General features: G+C 42.6%; 1 protein-coding gene across 2 annotated transcripts in view; it reads right to left on the reverse strand.

The window, feature by feature from the left end:
* The window catches only part of ERG (ETS transcription factor ERG), a 214,650-nt gene that overhangs the window by 86,035 nt on the left and 110,963 nt on the right, over positions 1-17,652 (reverse strand). The window contains exon 1 of one of the 2 annotated variants that reach the window (XM_075197250.1): positions 480-720. The exons of the other annotated variant lie outside the window; for it this stretch is intronic. Within the exon in view, the coding sequence (XP_075053351.1) occupies positions 480-497 (18 nt within the window). The 5' untranslated portion in view covers positions 498-720. Of the gene's footprint in view, positions 1-479; positions 721-17,652 lie in introns of those variants that run through there. 2 annotated transcript variants of the gene reach the window in all.

The following is a 17,652-nucleotide window of genomic DNA, read 5'->3' on the forward strand; positions in this document are numbered from 1 at the left end:
CAAATATTCAAGAAATAAAACGTTTGTTCAATATAATTATTTTACCAATGCCTTTCTATAAAAACTCCAACATGCACCATCCGATTAACAGCGAAACACATTAGTATCCCTAAATATACAGTGTGATAAACTGTATCGATTAAAAAGTAAATGAAAAAAAAATCAATGAACTAAAAAAAAAAAAATTAGCCGTACAGAAGGTCCCCAACATGTACCATGAAATAAAAAAAATACAGTAAATAAATTTTTGCAGAGATTCACGGTTTTAAAGCTTGCGGATGGTTGAAATAGGAAAAAGGAAATTTACTAAGCGTTGCAGAGGAAATCTTGTTGCCTTCTATTGTGGTAGTGGGGGGTGTTACTTGCCCAACCCAAACTTAGCTCTCTTGATAAAAAAAAAATAATAATAGTATAAAACAAAAAGTACAACTTTGTGATAGGAAGTTATTGAGAGATCATAGAGAAGAGGGATGTCTCACCTTGATTGTACTTGCCATCCTGCTGATCAGTTTTATTGATTCTATATTATTAGTAAAATAATTAATATAGCTTCGTGCTGACCAGAAAGTAGACTTTGATGGGGTTGTTTGGAGCGGATGAGATTGTGCTAGCTTCGGGAAATGAAGTCAGCTAGTGGCAGGAAGAGAGTCCTATTGGTGCTGGCCAATGTTACTCTAAGAAACAGGATATTTGGGAGCACCAAGATAAGAGAGCTTGAAAACAATGATGTTTTTCTTGATGATACGTGCTAGGAGAGAGATATATATATATAATTTATTATTTATTTTTTTTCAAAAATGTCATGTGCCCATGTCTGCCTAAGGCAGGTGTGACAGAGGGCAATGCACAGCGATCTGCGAGTTCAGGCAGGATACAGATGCTTGGAATTACCGGCCAAATTTTCGCCTCAGCTTATTGTAGCCTCTCCCTGGAGGATGGGAACATGTTTTGTTTTCAAAAATGCGACATTTTAATTTGTCATTTTCAGGCTTAGGACACATTGCTCATAAAGATGTTCTAAGCTTTAAAATCACACGTTACGCTGTCCTATTTACCGGTGTCGATGGCGTAGTGAAAAAACTTGTCATGGAAGTTGCACTCACGATCGGGGGCCTGATTATCCAATAGGCTGACTAGGCTGCAGCCCCAGGGTGTGAGGGCTTTGGGTGTGCAAAGTTGTGACAAGGGGAGGTATAAAACTGAAATTAATTTTAAAATATAAGAGAATAGTTGTTCTCCAAAGTAAAAAGAAGACATGAAGGCTAAGTAAAAATAAATAAAATGAATAAAAAATAATAATAATAATAATAATAAGTGGTTAGCACTTCTGCCTTACAGCACTGGAGTCATGAGTTCAATTCCCAACCATGGCCTTATCTGTGAGGAGTTTCTATGTTCTCCCCGTGTTTGCGTGGGTTTCCTCCTGGTGCTCCGGTTTCCTCCAACACTCCAAAAACATACTGGTAGGTTAATTGGCTGCTAACAAATTGACCCTAGTCGATCTGTCTGTCTGTGCGTGTGTGTGTGTTAGGGAATTTAGACTGTAAGCTCCAATGGGGCAGGGACTGATGTGAGTGAGTTCTCTGTACAACGCAGCGGAATTAGTGGCGCTATATAAATAAATGGTGATGATGATGATGATGATGAAAGGAAAATGTAAGCCTGAAGACAATGGGTCATCCTTGGACGGTACTTGAGGATTAAACGTGTAGCAGAGACAAGGAATGCGCAGGTGTGATAGCCCCCTCCCCATCACATTTTCACACTCGGTGGCGCCTATTCATGACTCCGCTATAGAGCCGTGACCTTTTTCAAAAACCAAGTAGAACTGAGTTTCAAGAACAAGGGAACATGAACATTGGTGTGTGTTGGGGTATTGTTAAGGAAGTCAGCTTTCAAATTAAGGATGAGATAGTTTTTAACCTACCGTGTATTAGTCTGGCGTCGAAGGCCATCGTGTGCTACGAGTATATTATCCTAATCAGGACCTGCCTTTGAGGAGCAGTCGCTTACTAACCATCAGTAAATTTACTGCTCAGTACAAAATAAGTCACTTTTTTTGCCGATCAGTAAAAAAAATAAAAATAAAGTAAATGAGTAAACCTATAAAACCCCATAACCTGCACTACATTAAGTGGCTTGGAGTTATGAACCCTTATATTTAATCCCTCCACATCTTCTCTATATGGTAATATGTTGACTTTTTGGACACCTCTAACAGTTATATTACATCCATTTGTTTGTTTTTTCCTCTTCTGCCCGTTCCACTTTTTGTGTTCTGAGATGTTTTTGTTGGAAAATGTCCAAAATTTGTACAAAGTTGTTATTAAAAAGTATTTTTGACAGCTGGCTCCACCAGATGGTTATATTGTTTGCTGGTTATGTCTGATTGGACACATTTCTATATGTAACATAGATCTGTTTGACCATTGACTGTATTTGATATATTGTATTGCATTTTCTGCATCAATAAAAATTTATTTAGAAAAAAAAAACAAAAAAAGTATTTTTGGGAGGCAAACCTGAGGGCTATTTGAGGATTCACATGCAGAGGGACGCAGATATATATTCTTTGTGCTCACAGGCAGATTGCACCAAATAAAATGTCATACAACAGAGTTTACTAGAAGTGTCCAGGATGTTCAGAGCCACAATAAATCCCTTTAGAAAGCCGCACCTAGCCTATTGTTTATTTGGATGTAGTAAAATGAGATTATTACTTAAAGGCATTAATAGGACAATGCCCCCAGTGGTCAAATAATACCAACCAACAAAAGTTACTAATGTTATCGGTGTAAAAGAAATATCCGTATTCTACTAACTAAAAAATGATCCTTACTTTTTGTGTCATCTTTATTTAAACATTTACAACAAAAAAAATCCTTAGAATACCTTGATAAAGATTGTTTTAATCGAAACACATCGGCGGCTGGGGATAACACACGCCCAAGGTTGATGGTATTTTTACTAAAATGTGGGTTTGAAAAACTGGAGATGTTGCCTATAGCAACCAATCAGATTCTAGCTGTTATTTTGTAGAATGTACTAAATAAATGACAGCTAGAATCTGATTGGTTGGTATAGACAACAGCTCCACTTTTTCAAACCCGCAGTTTATTAAATATACCCCTATATGTTATTGAGACATCTTGTTAGTGGACCCACAGAGGGATGTGGGGAGAATTTCTGATTCATATGTGGTGTGCGATGCAAATGTCACTGGCGAGGAATAGACTTACCACTTTAAACACTCAAATCACATGAAGGTGGTTCAACAACATATTGATAGATGAATCACATATATTTATCTTTTCACTTTAAGAGGTAGCAAGTTTAATCATACTGTATTACACCATGAGGCATCTATTTGGGGGTTTTTAATATACACTGTTTGGGGGAGAAAATCTGAAAAAGAATCAGAGAACATTTTCAAGCACTTTTTGTATTTTGGCATGAGATAGAAAGTCCGCCTACAGGATTGTAGAGATCTGAGAACCATCACTCATTGGATGTACTGTTGCCATTTAAAAACTTGTAGTGATAGAAGAGATTCTAGAAGAGTCCTTCACAAAACATAACACGGTTTCTCATGAACATTATTGTTTTGTATGTTTAATAGCTATTGCTTACTGCAACACTGCACATTTTGAGACGTTAGGAGAGATCACTTACAAGATATATACACAATTGTATATGTTTATTTTTGTATTAGTTATGGTCAATCACTAGGGCATTTTCTGTTACTGTTTTTTGTTGTAATACTCAGGGTGCAGGATTTTAAAGTCTGTCAACTACCCTGAGTCTGGTGGGACTGTCCCAATTTTGGGTGACTGTGGCACTCAGTCAAGACTGTGTCTCCCACTGCAAGGTCAATTGGGAGATATGTCCTGCTGCACACTGGAGAGCTGTGTGCACCTTAATAGTGCATGCAGCATTGCCCGTGTATATGAAGGGGGATGGGAAGCGTTTGGAGAGCAGCCTAGCACTCTTTAAAATGATATCCACTACCCTTGTATGATGGTCATGCCCGTTCTGGAGGCATGGCAACTCTCTAGAAATCCTGCGTTTGTCCCTGAACAATAATTGCAGAATTTGTATTAATTTATTTTCAAAAGCCAAGTGTTTCTGTGAGGGGCTGAGAGGAGGATATTGGGGGAGCAGGGATGGAGGCTGAAATTTTGCCTATGGTGCTAACAAGCTTTGCACCAGGCCTGCCATCACCTACAATGCCCTTAACAACACCACCCCTTCATACATACCTTCAAATCACATATCAAACTACCTCTGAGCTGCACCTTGTCATGTCTCTGGTAACCACCTCTCATTCCTGTCTACAAGACTTCTCCTGTGCTGCTCCCCACTTATGGAATTCCCTACCACACTCAATCAGACCTTGCCACAGCCTTCAAATCTTTAGACGCTCATTACACACTAATACACCTTCACACCTACCCTACTCCAGGGGCGGATTGGGAACTTAAAGTGGCCCTGGAAAAACTTCTTGAAGTGGTCTTATGTGGGCGGGACCAAATCAACTGTGGGTGGGGCCAACACAAAAGTAGGCGGGGTTTAGAATTACTGGAATTTGGTTGTAGTAACATTCAGGCAAACCTAGATATGATGACTTAAGACACAGACGGTCATTTCTAAAGCAATGCAGAGAAAAAAAGCTGCCAGTCCTGTGTTATAGAAATACATGAATATTTTACATTATCTGCGACTGGTTTATGTCTCTGTGCTCAAACTTGTTTAGTTGCCTATTAACACATCCTTCCAATATCCCCTTCATAGAAACATATCTGACTTTGTTTAATAAGTTTAATTATTACAAAACATAGAGCAGCATATGAGCACCTCACTGCACTGCTGCATCTTCCCCTGATGTTATAAGATGCAAACTACCAGCCAAACTTCTCTCTTTAATATATAAAAATGTGTACTGTGTGTTTCAAAAAGTGCATTAAAAATAATCCTTATAATAAATGGCTATCCAGTGTGATCACCAGAAAGGTGAAATGCTTCAAGCATCTGCAAGAAAACACTTATTTTGCAACAATTGGGTATGAGCCCTAAATTTGGGGGCGGTGGTTTGAATTAATAACAGAGCAGGGAGGGTTGGCAGACAATGGCATAAATGAAGGGGAGAGATATTCCAAGTGCTTAATGATATTGTCAGTGCAATGGTAGAAGGCAGGCAATGGAATCAATGCAACAACCACTAAAGTATCACCAGAGCTGGAATAAGGCTCTAGGGGTCTTAAGACAGGGAGTTATCATTTTAGATACATTTTAGACAAATACACAGGCAAAACTGTGTGTACTACTGTTAGGTACATGCAGCTTTGCCTCCACGAGCAGTACAGTATGAAGCAGGACATACCTCCCACCTTTCCTTTTTGTCAGACCAAATCCTGACTTAGCAAGACAGTCGCCCAAATTCGGGGCTGCCCCACCAGATTCCGGACAGTTGGCAGACTGTCCTGCTCTCTCCTACCTGTTCTTCTTCCTTTCACTACCTGTGGCTCCTGGTTTCTTTAGATTGGTTGCTGCTTGTCTGGATCCTGGAATGTTGGGGGCCCTATTTCGAAAAGAAAATGGGTACATGTAATTTAGAAAACTCAAACCAACCCCGGCATTAAATTAATAGCACCCACATTTAATAATTAGTCCACGCTCCAGCCCCAACATTAAAATAATGCCCTTCGTAACACATAACAGCCCTCACTGCCCTCCTTCACACATAATAGCCCTCCTGCCCTCCTTCACACATAACAGCCCCCCTGCCCTCCTTCACACATAACAGACCCTCCCCTGTCTTCTTTTCTCACATAACAGCCCCCCTGCCCTCCTTCACACATAACAGCCCCCACTGCCCTCCTTCACACATAACAGCCCCCCTGCCCTCCTTCACACATAACAGCCCCCACTGCCCTCCTTCACACATAACAGCCCCCCTGCCCTCCTTCACACATAACAGCCCCCACTGCCCTCCTTCACACATAACAGCCCCCCTGCCCTCCTTCACACATAACAGCCCCCCTGCCCTCCATCACACATAACAGCCCCCACTCTGCCCTCCATCACACATAACAGCCCCCACTGCCCTCCATCACACATAACAGCCCCCTGCCCTCCTTCACACATAACAGCCCCCACTCTGCCCTCCTTCACACATAACAGCCCCCCTGCCCTCCTTCACACATAACAGCCCCCCTGCCCTCCATCACACATAACAGCCCCCACTCTGCCCTCCATCACACATAACAGCCCCCACTCTGCCCTCCTTCACACATAACAGCCCCCACTGCCCTCCTTCACACATAACAGCCCCCACTGCCCTCCATCACACATAACAGCCCCCCCTGCCCTCCATCACACTCACCTTCTTACAGCTGCTGTTGAGACTCCTCTCTGTACACATAGGACGGCAGCTGTCATGTGACACGTCCCATGTGACGTCTGTATGGAGACTGCAGCCGGCCACAGAGGTAAGGGGAGGAGGGAGGAAAGGAAACATATCCGCGGACGGCCACATTAAGGATGGTGGCTGGTCCAAGAGGAGAGGCCAGGCACCCACTGCACCCCCCCCCCTATCACTGGCACCCGTTCTGGGGGGGGGGGCGCTCCACATAATTTTTTATTAATTATTTTTTATGTTTTGACCTTAGAAAAGACATTAGGCGGCCTCCTCAGGCCACTGTTCTATCAGGAAAAGTCCCAGAAGTTTATATGGCCAATCTGCCCTTCCCCTACTCCCACCTATACTACCCTCGCTAATGCACCCTCACACCTACCCTACTCCCACCTATACTACCCGCGCTAATACACCCTCACACCTACCCTACTCCCACCTATACTACCCGCGCTAATGCACCCTCACACCTACTCTACTCCCACCTATACTACCCGCGCTAATGCACCCTCACACCTACCCTACTCCCACCTATACTACCCGCACTAATGCACCCTCACACCTACCCTACTTCCACCTATTCAACTCACACTAATGCACTCTCACAACTGTCCCAATCTCCTCTCTTAGTCACGCTCGCTCCTCTTGTTTCAGCTGTGCCCTCTTCCACTTATTATGTAAGCTCTCTAATGAGTAGGGTCATCCATACCCTTTGTTTTCATGTTTGCAGTTATTTTATCTACCTTGTATGTCTCTGTTTTATGTATGTACTGTTTTCCCTACTGTACAGCGCTTCAGAGCACTGTGGCGCCTTTCTAACCTATGATAATAATAATTTAAATTTGTCAAATATATTAGAATACAAATATGTTTTTCTACACAATTTACCCTCTATTATTTATGTATTATATTGGTTAAGGATACAACTTTCTGTTGCATTAAAACTGTGGCTAAGTCCATAAAGATTTTAGGTTTTAAAAATAACCGTGGCAATAAAAGGCTGTGTTTGAAGTGTCCCTACCTGTAGTAGGTCCAACTCATTGGGGTAGATTTATCAAACCATCTAAAAAGAAAAGTGAAAGTGTTGCCCATAGCAACCAATCAGATTCTACCTATGATTTATCTAGGACATTCTAGAACATGATAGCTAGATTCTGATTGGTTGCTATGGGCAACACCTCCACTCTTCTTTTTAGAAAGTTTTAGTAAATCTCCCCCAATAATTCTTATTTAATAGGTAATTGTACCAGGAACAGAAACAAATTAATATCCTCATAAGTTTTACTGAACAACTGTATACCAAATAAATGTGAGACAATAAAGAACACACAGGGATAGGGATGTGTAGGCAGATGAGCATGTATGTGGTTTGGGAAGTCTTGTCCTTTTTATCTGCAAGATTTAAATAGCAAAGCAGAGGCTCCTCTACAGAGGACACATCCTGTCCCTGGGGGCACAGTGCGGTGAGATAACACAGTATTGTTTTCTTATCGTTTCCCTCACACAGACACAAGAAAGACATGTAGTTTCTGCTGAGTGCGACCATGCCAGAACTGAAAGGGTTAAATGCACAAATATGTCTCAAAGTTCCGGTTCTCAAGCACCTAGGGCAGTACTCCCAGCAGGCCATGTTTCAAGGAAAGCCCTGTCTGTGGAAACTATTATTTTCCATATTTTATTTCCTTAGTAATGGTTCTGGAATATATAGTATTATGGGATAGGTCAGTGATGGCTAACCCGTGACACTCCATGTGTTGTGAAACTACAAGTCCCAGAATGCTCTGCCAGGTATCAGCTAGTTATCTACTGGCAGGGCAGAGCATGCTGGGATTGTAGTTTCACAGCACCAGGAGTGTCACAGGTTAGCCACTACTGGTATAGGTCAGCAGAATAAAACAGTTATATGCATGGTTTTACATGGGTGGAGGAGGGGGCGGCACGCATTTCTTTGCAGGCCTGATCCCATACTTGCCAATGCTCCCGGAATGTCCAGAAGACTCCCGGATTCCGGGTAGGTCTCCCGGACTCCCGGGAGTGTATGGCAGCCTCCCGCATCTGCCCAGTTCACTAAGAAGTGGGCAGAATTAGATACAAAGTGCTGCGATTGTCAGGGGATTGCGGCATTTGGCCCCACCCCCCACTGTAAAATGCCGCATTTGCTTCATTACGTAGTGGGGCAGGGCCAAAATGATCATATTTGCTTAGCCCACCCCCCCACCCACTTCCTCCAGGCAGCACCCACACGCCGACTTTAGAAAGGCGGCAAGTATGCCTGATCCCCCTCAGTCCTTGCTGAATGGCCTAGGGCTGGTTGTGGGTTTCCCTGGTACAGTGGCGCAAGCCCACCATGTCATAGGCTAGTGTCGGTATTGGCATTTTGGAAGGACCAGCCAAGGCTAAGAGATGATGACAGTGTGTGTGTGTGCGTCACACATGCTTCTTTTTAACTACTATTTGTTTCCAAGATAAATTCACACAACAGTATAATACTCTCACGGCCTATCCTACACTTTAAGCGGAACTTACTCAGACATCCGCATGTCACGTATTGCGACCTCATAAGATACCTGCAGCTCTGCATATTACATAAAATGCTATTTTTTTTTCCGATGCAATTTACAACTACATTTTTTGCATAAATTTTGTCCATCTTTGTTCCACCGTCTCTATATACCCAGCAGACATGTTAATCCCTGGTCTTGCTTGTTGATATTTCATATTGGATTAAAAAGATTGACAATCCGAGCAATGAATCACCATGGAATGTCCTTGATTCTAGCGCACACATCTGATAGATATCACGGCCGTCTCCAGGATGTAACTCAGAATGTATAATCTATTTATAACCTTTACGGTAAACTATGATTCTTACATAAACGTCACAATTTTTATTCAGATCCACTTTAAGTATTGCAAAATAAATCTGCAAAATTATATATAACTAGAAGACTCAAGGAGACATCACTCGTTGTTTGAATTCACATTGTGAAATTAATCATAGAAAATATGCAAACATCTTTATTGTACTTTTCTGCTCCCTTTATTGAAGAACAACATATAAACTTGGCAGGTTGACGGTGTCTGTCTGCTAGATTAAGGTTGTGCGAGAGCTTCTATCTGTTTTTAACTCACTTGATACATGCCAAATTAAATTTCCAGCTCACAAGTAGGTTGGCTAGAAACAACATGTAATATATGCTTCTTTTTCTACTAGTAGAGTTGCAGAAACACAATTAAAAATCACCATCATCTTATTTTCAAATGGGAGATAAGAATTTTTAAAAAGATGTGTGGAGTTTTTGATTGGCTGGCTGTAAATACCCACTACCAAGACTTACACCGCTACTGTGGGTCTGTTATTTCATTTACAAAAAATACTTTTATTTATTTTTATTAGTTTTAGTAGTTAGTAGTTTATTTTTATTAGTTATTCATTTTGTGTAAATATTCACTGATGACATGAACAGAGAGTCTTCAGCTTCTGAGATCTCACTATTAGCATTTAAAATGACTGCTACTAAAAATATTTAACCAGTTCAACGTCCTTTAAAACTAATAAGTTGTGTAAAATTTAAAATAAAATATTTTTTTTGTTATAATAGTTTTGCTGACATATAATATATCTCTACAGACAGCATGTTTTGTCCTTGTAAGAACTCCTTAGTGCAGGAAGGGATGTTCTGGTCAGATTGTGAAACACTATAGAGACAGCCTCAATAAAACAATAAAATATAAACATTTAATAATGCATCCAGTCCAAAGTAGCTTACAATCTCGGTGATGGAGAGCAGGAACAGAGTAATTGTCTTATTCACAATAATAAAATAACCAGTTAGTTCACAGAATTCAGGAATGATCACATAACATAAAATACTGCCCTTATAATCTATTGACAACTCAATATTGCTAATGATTAGCAGAATGTTTATAGATTAAGTGCGTCATTTAACTCCTCAAAGAGTCGTCACATCAAAGTGAAATACTCAGGAGACAGAGAAAAGAATAACTTGGCATGTCAGTGATCTCAATGGGAGTGAAAAACACAGGAAGCGCAATTATACTCAAACTTAACATCACGGACATCCTGGCTGAATGTAATCAATATATATCAGCGGTACCAGTCAGTGTTATAGATACAAGTGGATCCAGCCCTGAATACTTTACTTTGGTTTAGTATTGACCATGCCCCCTTAGTATAATAGATGTAGAAATGTGCCCCCTTACCATTATAAATAACCATCTATGCCCCTTGTAAATAGAGATCTGTGCCCCTTAGTATCATAAATAGCGATCTGTGCCCCTTAGTATAATAAATAGCAATCTGTGCCCCATGAGTATTATAAATAGAGATCTGTGCCCCTTAGTATCATAAAAAGCGATCTGTGCGCAATGAGTATTATAAATAGAGATCTGTGCCCCATGAGTATTATAAATAGAGATCTGTGCCCCATGAGTATTATAAATAGCGATCTGTGCCCCTTAGTATCATAAATAGCGATCTGTGCCCCATGAGTATTATAAATAGAGATCTGTGCCCCATGAGTATTATAAATAGCAATCTGTGCCCCTTAGTATCATAAATAGCGATCTGTGCCCCATGAGTATTATAAATAGCGATCTGTGCCCCATGAGTATTATAAATAACCATCTGCGCCCCCTTAGTATAATAGATGTAGAAATGTGCCCCCTTAGCACTATAAATAGCGATCTGTGCCCCATGAGTATTAGAAATAGAGATCTGTGGCCCATGAGTATTAGAAATAGCGAAATATACCCCAGCAGTATTATAAATAGTGATCTGTGCCCCATGTGTATTATAAATAGCGAAATGTACCCCAGTAGTATTATAAACGGGGGGTCCTCCTGGCCCGAAGATCAGAAGATTTTTTTCAAGCATGGACGTGTGGAATTACAAATATTCATGGACATGGGTTTCAAGCCATTTTGGATTAAGAGCTGCTGACAAGACATCACATTGATGAGTATATGGGTTTTTATTATTTTTAATAAATAGATGTGGTATTAAACAGGGTGTTTTGTGTTTTTATTGTTTTTTTAAATTTTTATCAAAATGTTGTGTTTTTCATGAGGGAGTAGTAGATTATTTAAAATGTTTGTGGAACTACAGGTCACAGCAAGGTATGGGTGTCAGGCCATGTTGGCACTTGTTGTTCTCTAACTGCTAGCATGACCTGGCTGCCATGGGTATGCTGGAGCTTGTAGTTCTACAAGCACCAGCATGCCCAGACTGTTTAGGGCAGCCCGGCCTAGCTGGGACTTGTAGTTCCATAAACAAAAATGGTGTCTGTTTGTTTTTTCTCATACTATCGCCATTATTACCTTACACCCACCACCAGGGGTGTAGGAAGAGCCCTAGTGCTTTCAGCACTGGGCTGGTTATTCCTAGAGTAGGGGGGGTGCATGTTTTTTATTTGCGAATCCTACTCCAATCATGAGCGATCTCTCATCTGCTGGTGATGTGTCGCGGCTTCACAACCGCCAAAATAAAAAAAAAAATTGTAAATTTCCCCCTTGGTGTTATGGACCATGGTATGAAAGACAAAGTACGAAACCGGTGAAACACTAACGTAATATTTTATTACATTAAATGGGAAATGCTGTTTCCCACATGTTACTATGGGAGCTTTCTACAGCTTCAGAACATCCTATTTGCCTGGCTGTGATCTAATCAGGTACGGTTGGGCTGCAATAGAGGATGGATAGATAGAAAGCACAAGTACGTGATGGTTCATGCAGGACTACACATCACAAGGGACACACAGGTCAGTATGCAAATATATTCAAATTAGTGGCAGCGATCAGCAGCATAATGAGTGTGCAGCAGGAGGCATTTTAGGCTCTGCAGAGATCTTCAATAAGGTTATTGATACTAACACTGGCTGCATATGGGCCACTGTTGCCAGCAATGCCGTAACTAGACATTTCAGTGCTCTGGGCGAGACAGGGCACCGGCGCCCCCCATCGAAGTGGGAGTGACATTTGCCAAGTGGGTGTGGCCAACCTGATGTAGGGGTGTGGCTAGCACTTTACTGAAATAATTCTGCTACACATATTTGCAAATGCATGATATATATATATATCTATATACATATAGCTATATACATATAGCTATATATATATATATATATATATATATATATATATATATATATATATATATATACACACACACACACACACACACACACACAGTACAAATACAATGCCTGCGCCCACATGCACACACACACAATACAAATGCAATGCCTGCGCCCACACAATACAAATACAATGCTTGCCCACACACACGTAATATAAATACAATGAACATTACAGCTGGGCGCTAATTAGACCTATAGAGTGTATACCAGCAGCTCTAGATAGGCTCCAGACCTATATAAATGTATACAATCACAAAAGGAAATAAAGCGCTAGGTATAACACTCAAGTCGTACTTATTCAAAAAATGTGCACTTATTAACATACACAATGATTATGGCCATAAACATCCCCAAGGTACATTTAAAGTATATAAAAAGCATTCAGCATAAAATACATAAAATAACATACAATATCAGAGAACTCCTTAGTTGCAAATGATCAATACAAATTAAATAATGAAGATAAGACTCCTTGCCCAAGCTATTGGGTCTCCTATAGATGATTAGTCACAATATAGATCTTAGGTGACTTGGTAGGATAATGAACAATGTCAGTCTTCAGAGAATAAACACAGCCCACGTATAAACAGATAAAAGCGGTAATACAGTCGGTCCGGCTTCCCATACAGATCGCCTGTAAATGGAATAGGGATACCTGGTGCAGATATAGCTCCAATAAATGGGTACCTTACTTAGGAGTCCAAAGCTGTGCTGCTAATCAAGCCCTTGTAGCCAGCATAGACCAGACGATATATTGACCGATATTCCGCCTGTAGTTCCTTGCCTCTGAGGAAACGGCTTATGCCGAGCAGTGCTCCTCGCCGAATCCTCACTGAAAATGACGTCGGGTCTGATGACGTCACGCCCGACATTAAGTGGGAGCGAGGAGACTGCCGGGAGCCGCCACAAGATCAGGTGACTGGTTTTTGGGTTTTTTTGTTTTCTTTTTTTTTCTTTATTAACACGGCCGATTTTTTTTTTACTGTGCCACAGAGGGGAAGGTAGCGGGCGGCTGCTGCGCCTCCTTAGGCTTGCGCCCTGGGCGATGGCACCGCCAGCACCACCCTAGTTACGGGTCTGGTTGCCAGAATGTGTAATTCAAAGAGGACAGATCTGGGTGGGGAGGTGGACTGATGCTACAGGCTATGCCATACTTGCCAACTTTGACAAGATTGAATCCGGGAGATCCAGGGGGAGGTGGGCGTGTGGGGGCGGAGCTCGGCGAATCGCGTCACATAGCCCCGCCCGCCCCCCACCACTTAACTAATGAAGGGCCAGAAACCAGGAGGTTTCCTTGCTCTCCTGGCAGTCTGGGAGGACTCCCAGAAATTCGGGAGTCTCCTGGATATTCCGGGAGAGTAGGCAACTATGGGTCATGCACAAGGTATGCCAGATCCGCAAAAACAAGATTTTTCTTTATAGAACAAGATATCTACATGATGCCCCAGAAACAAGAAGGAAAAGGAATTAAAAACACTCATTACTTCAAAAAGACATCAGCACTATTGGAAATCAAAAGTAATTTTTATATAAAATGATTGGAACAATGTTAGGCACATCAGCTGGTGTACAACATCCCTCATGTAGGCACAATGGTAATAAGCACTAGCCCTTATAAGCGCAGACACTCGGGGCCTGCACGTAACTTGTGGTTTAAAAGAAGATCACGGAACTAGAGCGCAGTTCTCACCGTATTCAGATCCAAGCGATCTCAAGATACGTGTCACTCACCGGACCGTGAGTGCCTCTTCCCGGACATTTAGGAACCGTGGCCGTCCTCCATCCTGAGGGTCTGCGCATGCGCAGCCCTTTCCTATACTTCAGTGTATGTCCCTTTAACTCAATTGGCAGATCAGGCAACACTCCCTATATTAAGCACCTGTGGTCAACACCACGTTGCCTGATCTTGGAGTCTCATTCCCCATGAGTCTCTGAAGGTGTTCCTGTGTTTCCTCGTGTATTCAGCGCTGCTGATTCCTGTGGTGTCCAAACCACTTCTACTACTGTGGTTCCCATACCACTTCTACCTCTGTGGTTTCCAAACCACTTCTACTACTGTGGTTCCCATACCACTTCTACCATCAACTGTATCATCGTGACTGTGAGCTGATTCCTATCCGCTGCCTCCGTGCACTACAGTCTGCTATACCACTTCAACGCTATTATATTCCATTGTGACTGTTTGCTGATTCCTATCCGCTGCCTCCGTGCACTACAGTCTCCTATACCACTTCAACGCTATTATATTTCATAGTGACTGTTTGCTGATTCCTATCCGCTGCCTCCGTGCACTACAGCCTTCTCTCCTTATCCACTCACCTGTTCATCATCAAGTCTGTGAGCTGATTCCTAGCCGCTGCCTCCGTGCACTACAGTCTCCAGCTTGCAACTCGCCTGTGTTCATCATCGTGACTGTGAGCTGATTCCTATCCGCTGCCTCCGTGCACTACAGCCTCCAGCTGGCAACTCGCCTGTGTTCATCATCGTGACTGTGAGCTGATTCCTATCCGCTGCCTCCGTGCACTACAGCCTCCAGCTGGCAACTCGCCTGTGTTCATCATCGTGACTGTGAGCTGATTTCTATCCGCTGCCTCCGTGCACTACAGCCTCCAGCTGGCAACTCGCCTGTGTTCATCATCGTGACTGTGAGCTGATTCCTATCCGCTGCCTCCGTGCACTACAGCCTCCAGCTGGCAACTCGCCTGTGTCCATCTTCGTGACTGCTAGCTGATTCCTATCCGCTGCTCCTGTGCACCTCAGCCTCATCTCATCTCTCCCGTGGGTCCGCAGAGTCCTGCTGCCGCTGCCAGCGCTATCGTCCATCTACTGCTGATCCGCTCTCCACGCCTTCCTGTTTCCCGCTGGTCCCTACCCTCCTGTCAGCATTGGATTCGTATCTCATCAGCTACTCCTCTGCTAGATCATCTCCATTCTCCTGGGTCCTCCATGAGTCCAGTTCCATGTTTTACTGATTCCTGTGGATTCGTGTCCCTGTTGGTCTACTTACCTGTGCGCTGCACCTACTAGACCCCTGCCTCTTACATCCAGGGACTTCTCATCCTGTCGGCCTCCTGCCGCCCAGGTATCACTGCACTCCTATCTGACTGCCTTCTGAACCACGGTATGCATACTTCTCATTGACTGTGCTGGTGTATTGCATATCTTGCTGGACTGTGTTGGTTCTCCTCTGGAGTCTGCAATCCGCTGAGTCTTTTGCCATCATTGACTGTGTTACCTTGTGCTGGATTACTTCAGAGACTTCCTACATTTGCAGACCTGTTCAGTCATTTATATATATTGTGCATATTACTGTGGATCGTGTTTAATGTGCCCGTGTACATCCTGTGTTGCAGTCTCTCCCCGTACACCTCCTCACATATATATTCAGTGGTACAACTTGCTGAAGGCAGACCACTGATTCCTGTTCCGGTATCACCTGTTCCATTCCTCTCACATAGCAGTGGTACAACTTGCTACCGCAGACCACTGACTTCCCGGATACCTCCACTTGGATTCCATTCCTTCACTCAGACAGCGGTACCACTTGCTATCCGCAGACCGCTGACTCTCATCACTTCCTCGTTTCTGTTGGACATTCCTCCTCACTATAGCAGTGGTACAACTTGCTATCGCAGACCACTGACTACCTCCACTTGCCCTTGTCCATACAGTTCCTCGTGTATTATTACCTCCATATTACCAGTGCTGCTAGTCATAGACTTTCCTGAGCATCTCATCATCTACTATTGCCTGTTCCGTGATCACCCTGCTACCAGAGCACACTATTACCATTTACATTGCTCTGGTAAGCTTACCACCTGGTGATCCCTGGGTAAAGACTCCTAGTGCCCGTGACAATACGTTTCCATTTGAATCTGGGCGGAAATACTCTCTGCCTAAACTTTGTGGAAAGAGGACAGAGTAGTGTCTGTTCAATAAAAGGTTAGAACAAATAAAAAAAAATGTAAATGATAAAATAAACAAACAACTCTTAATGGTATAATCATTAATAAAAATATGGATTTAAAGTCAGAGCCGCCAACTCCACGAATCCCAGCGCTATCGGTAGATTGTCGAATAAGGCTCCAAACACGCTGTTGGGCTGGTTCAGCCAATGTTTTACTAGGTAGACCACCCAGATGAAGCTCAGTCTCTCGTTCGCATTACAGGGTACAGTGTGTAGGTTAGTATAAGCGTCTAAGAGCTGATGACGATGACATACTGTAGGTGTAATTCAGGTGAGGTAAGTCATATCCTAAATACTTTATATGTTTTTATTTATACAGCCTTTGTACACATGCTGTTGATTATCTTTATACATGTGATTTTCCCAACTCATAAAGTATTGGAACAAATATCACCTGAGAACATTCACCTGTTGAACGTAATCATTATATCTATGTCTCACTCGCCATCAGGCTTAGCAGGAGATAATAATTTCAAAATTGCGCCTTCCAGCTGGATTAATTCCTAACTCTACGGGGCAGACCTCGTCTAAGGGGGTAATGGATCAAGCGGACTGTTGCCTGGTTGCTGTCCTGACCACTTGTTACCAACCCAGCCTGTTACTGGCCATCCCTGTCTGCCCGTGACCCTCACCGTTGGCTGCATGCACTGACCTTTAGCCAGTTTCCTTTGATGGAGTCTCATCCTTTGTCTCCAGTACCCAGCTGATGGCTAGCAGGGCACACCTTGGGGCAGCAATCTGTGGGTGTGTCCCTATGGAATCTCCACCCCCCCCCCCCTTCAAGGGAGACAGCACCAACTACTGGTTCACGCCTCTGCATACTTTTCTGCCAATGAATTTCATGTTGGGAGGTATAGTGATGGGGTGGCCGAAATTACTGGACCCCACAGGGATTTTTATAACTAATCACCAAAATGGTAATGTTCGTTCTGAATTTAGACCAGAAAATGCCCAATGGGCATCAAGGCATAATATATGGGACCAAAAACAGCAATGTAATATACAAGTTTTAATTTGAAATGAAACAATTTACTGGTGATCCTTATATCCAGGTGTGTTTTACTTTCACTGACACTTATACAATTCATCACTGCTTAATTTCTATATAATAA

Source organism: Mixophyes fleayi, chromosome 2, assembly GCF_038048845.1.
Source record: "Mixophyes fleayi isolate aMixFle1 chromosome 2, aMixFle1.hap1, whole genome shotgun sequence".
Taxonomy (NCBI): domain Eukaryota; kingdom Metazoa; phylum Chordata; class Amphibia; order Anura; family Limnodynastidae; genus Mixophyes; species Mixophyes fleayi.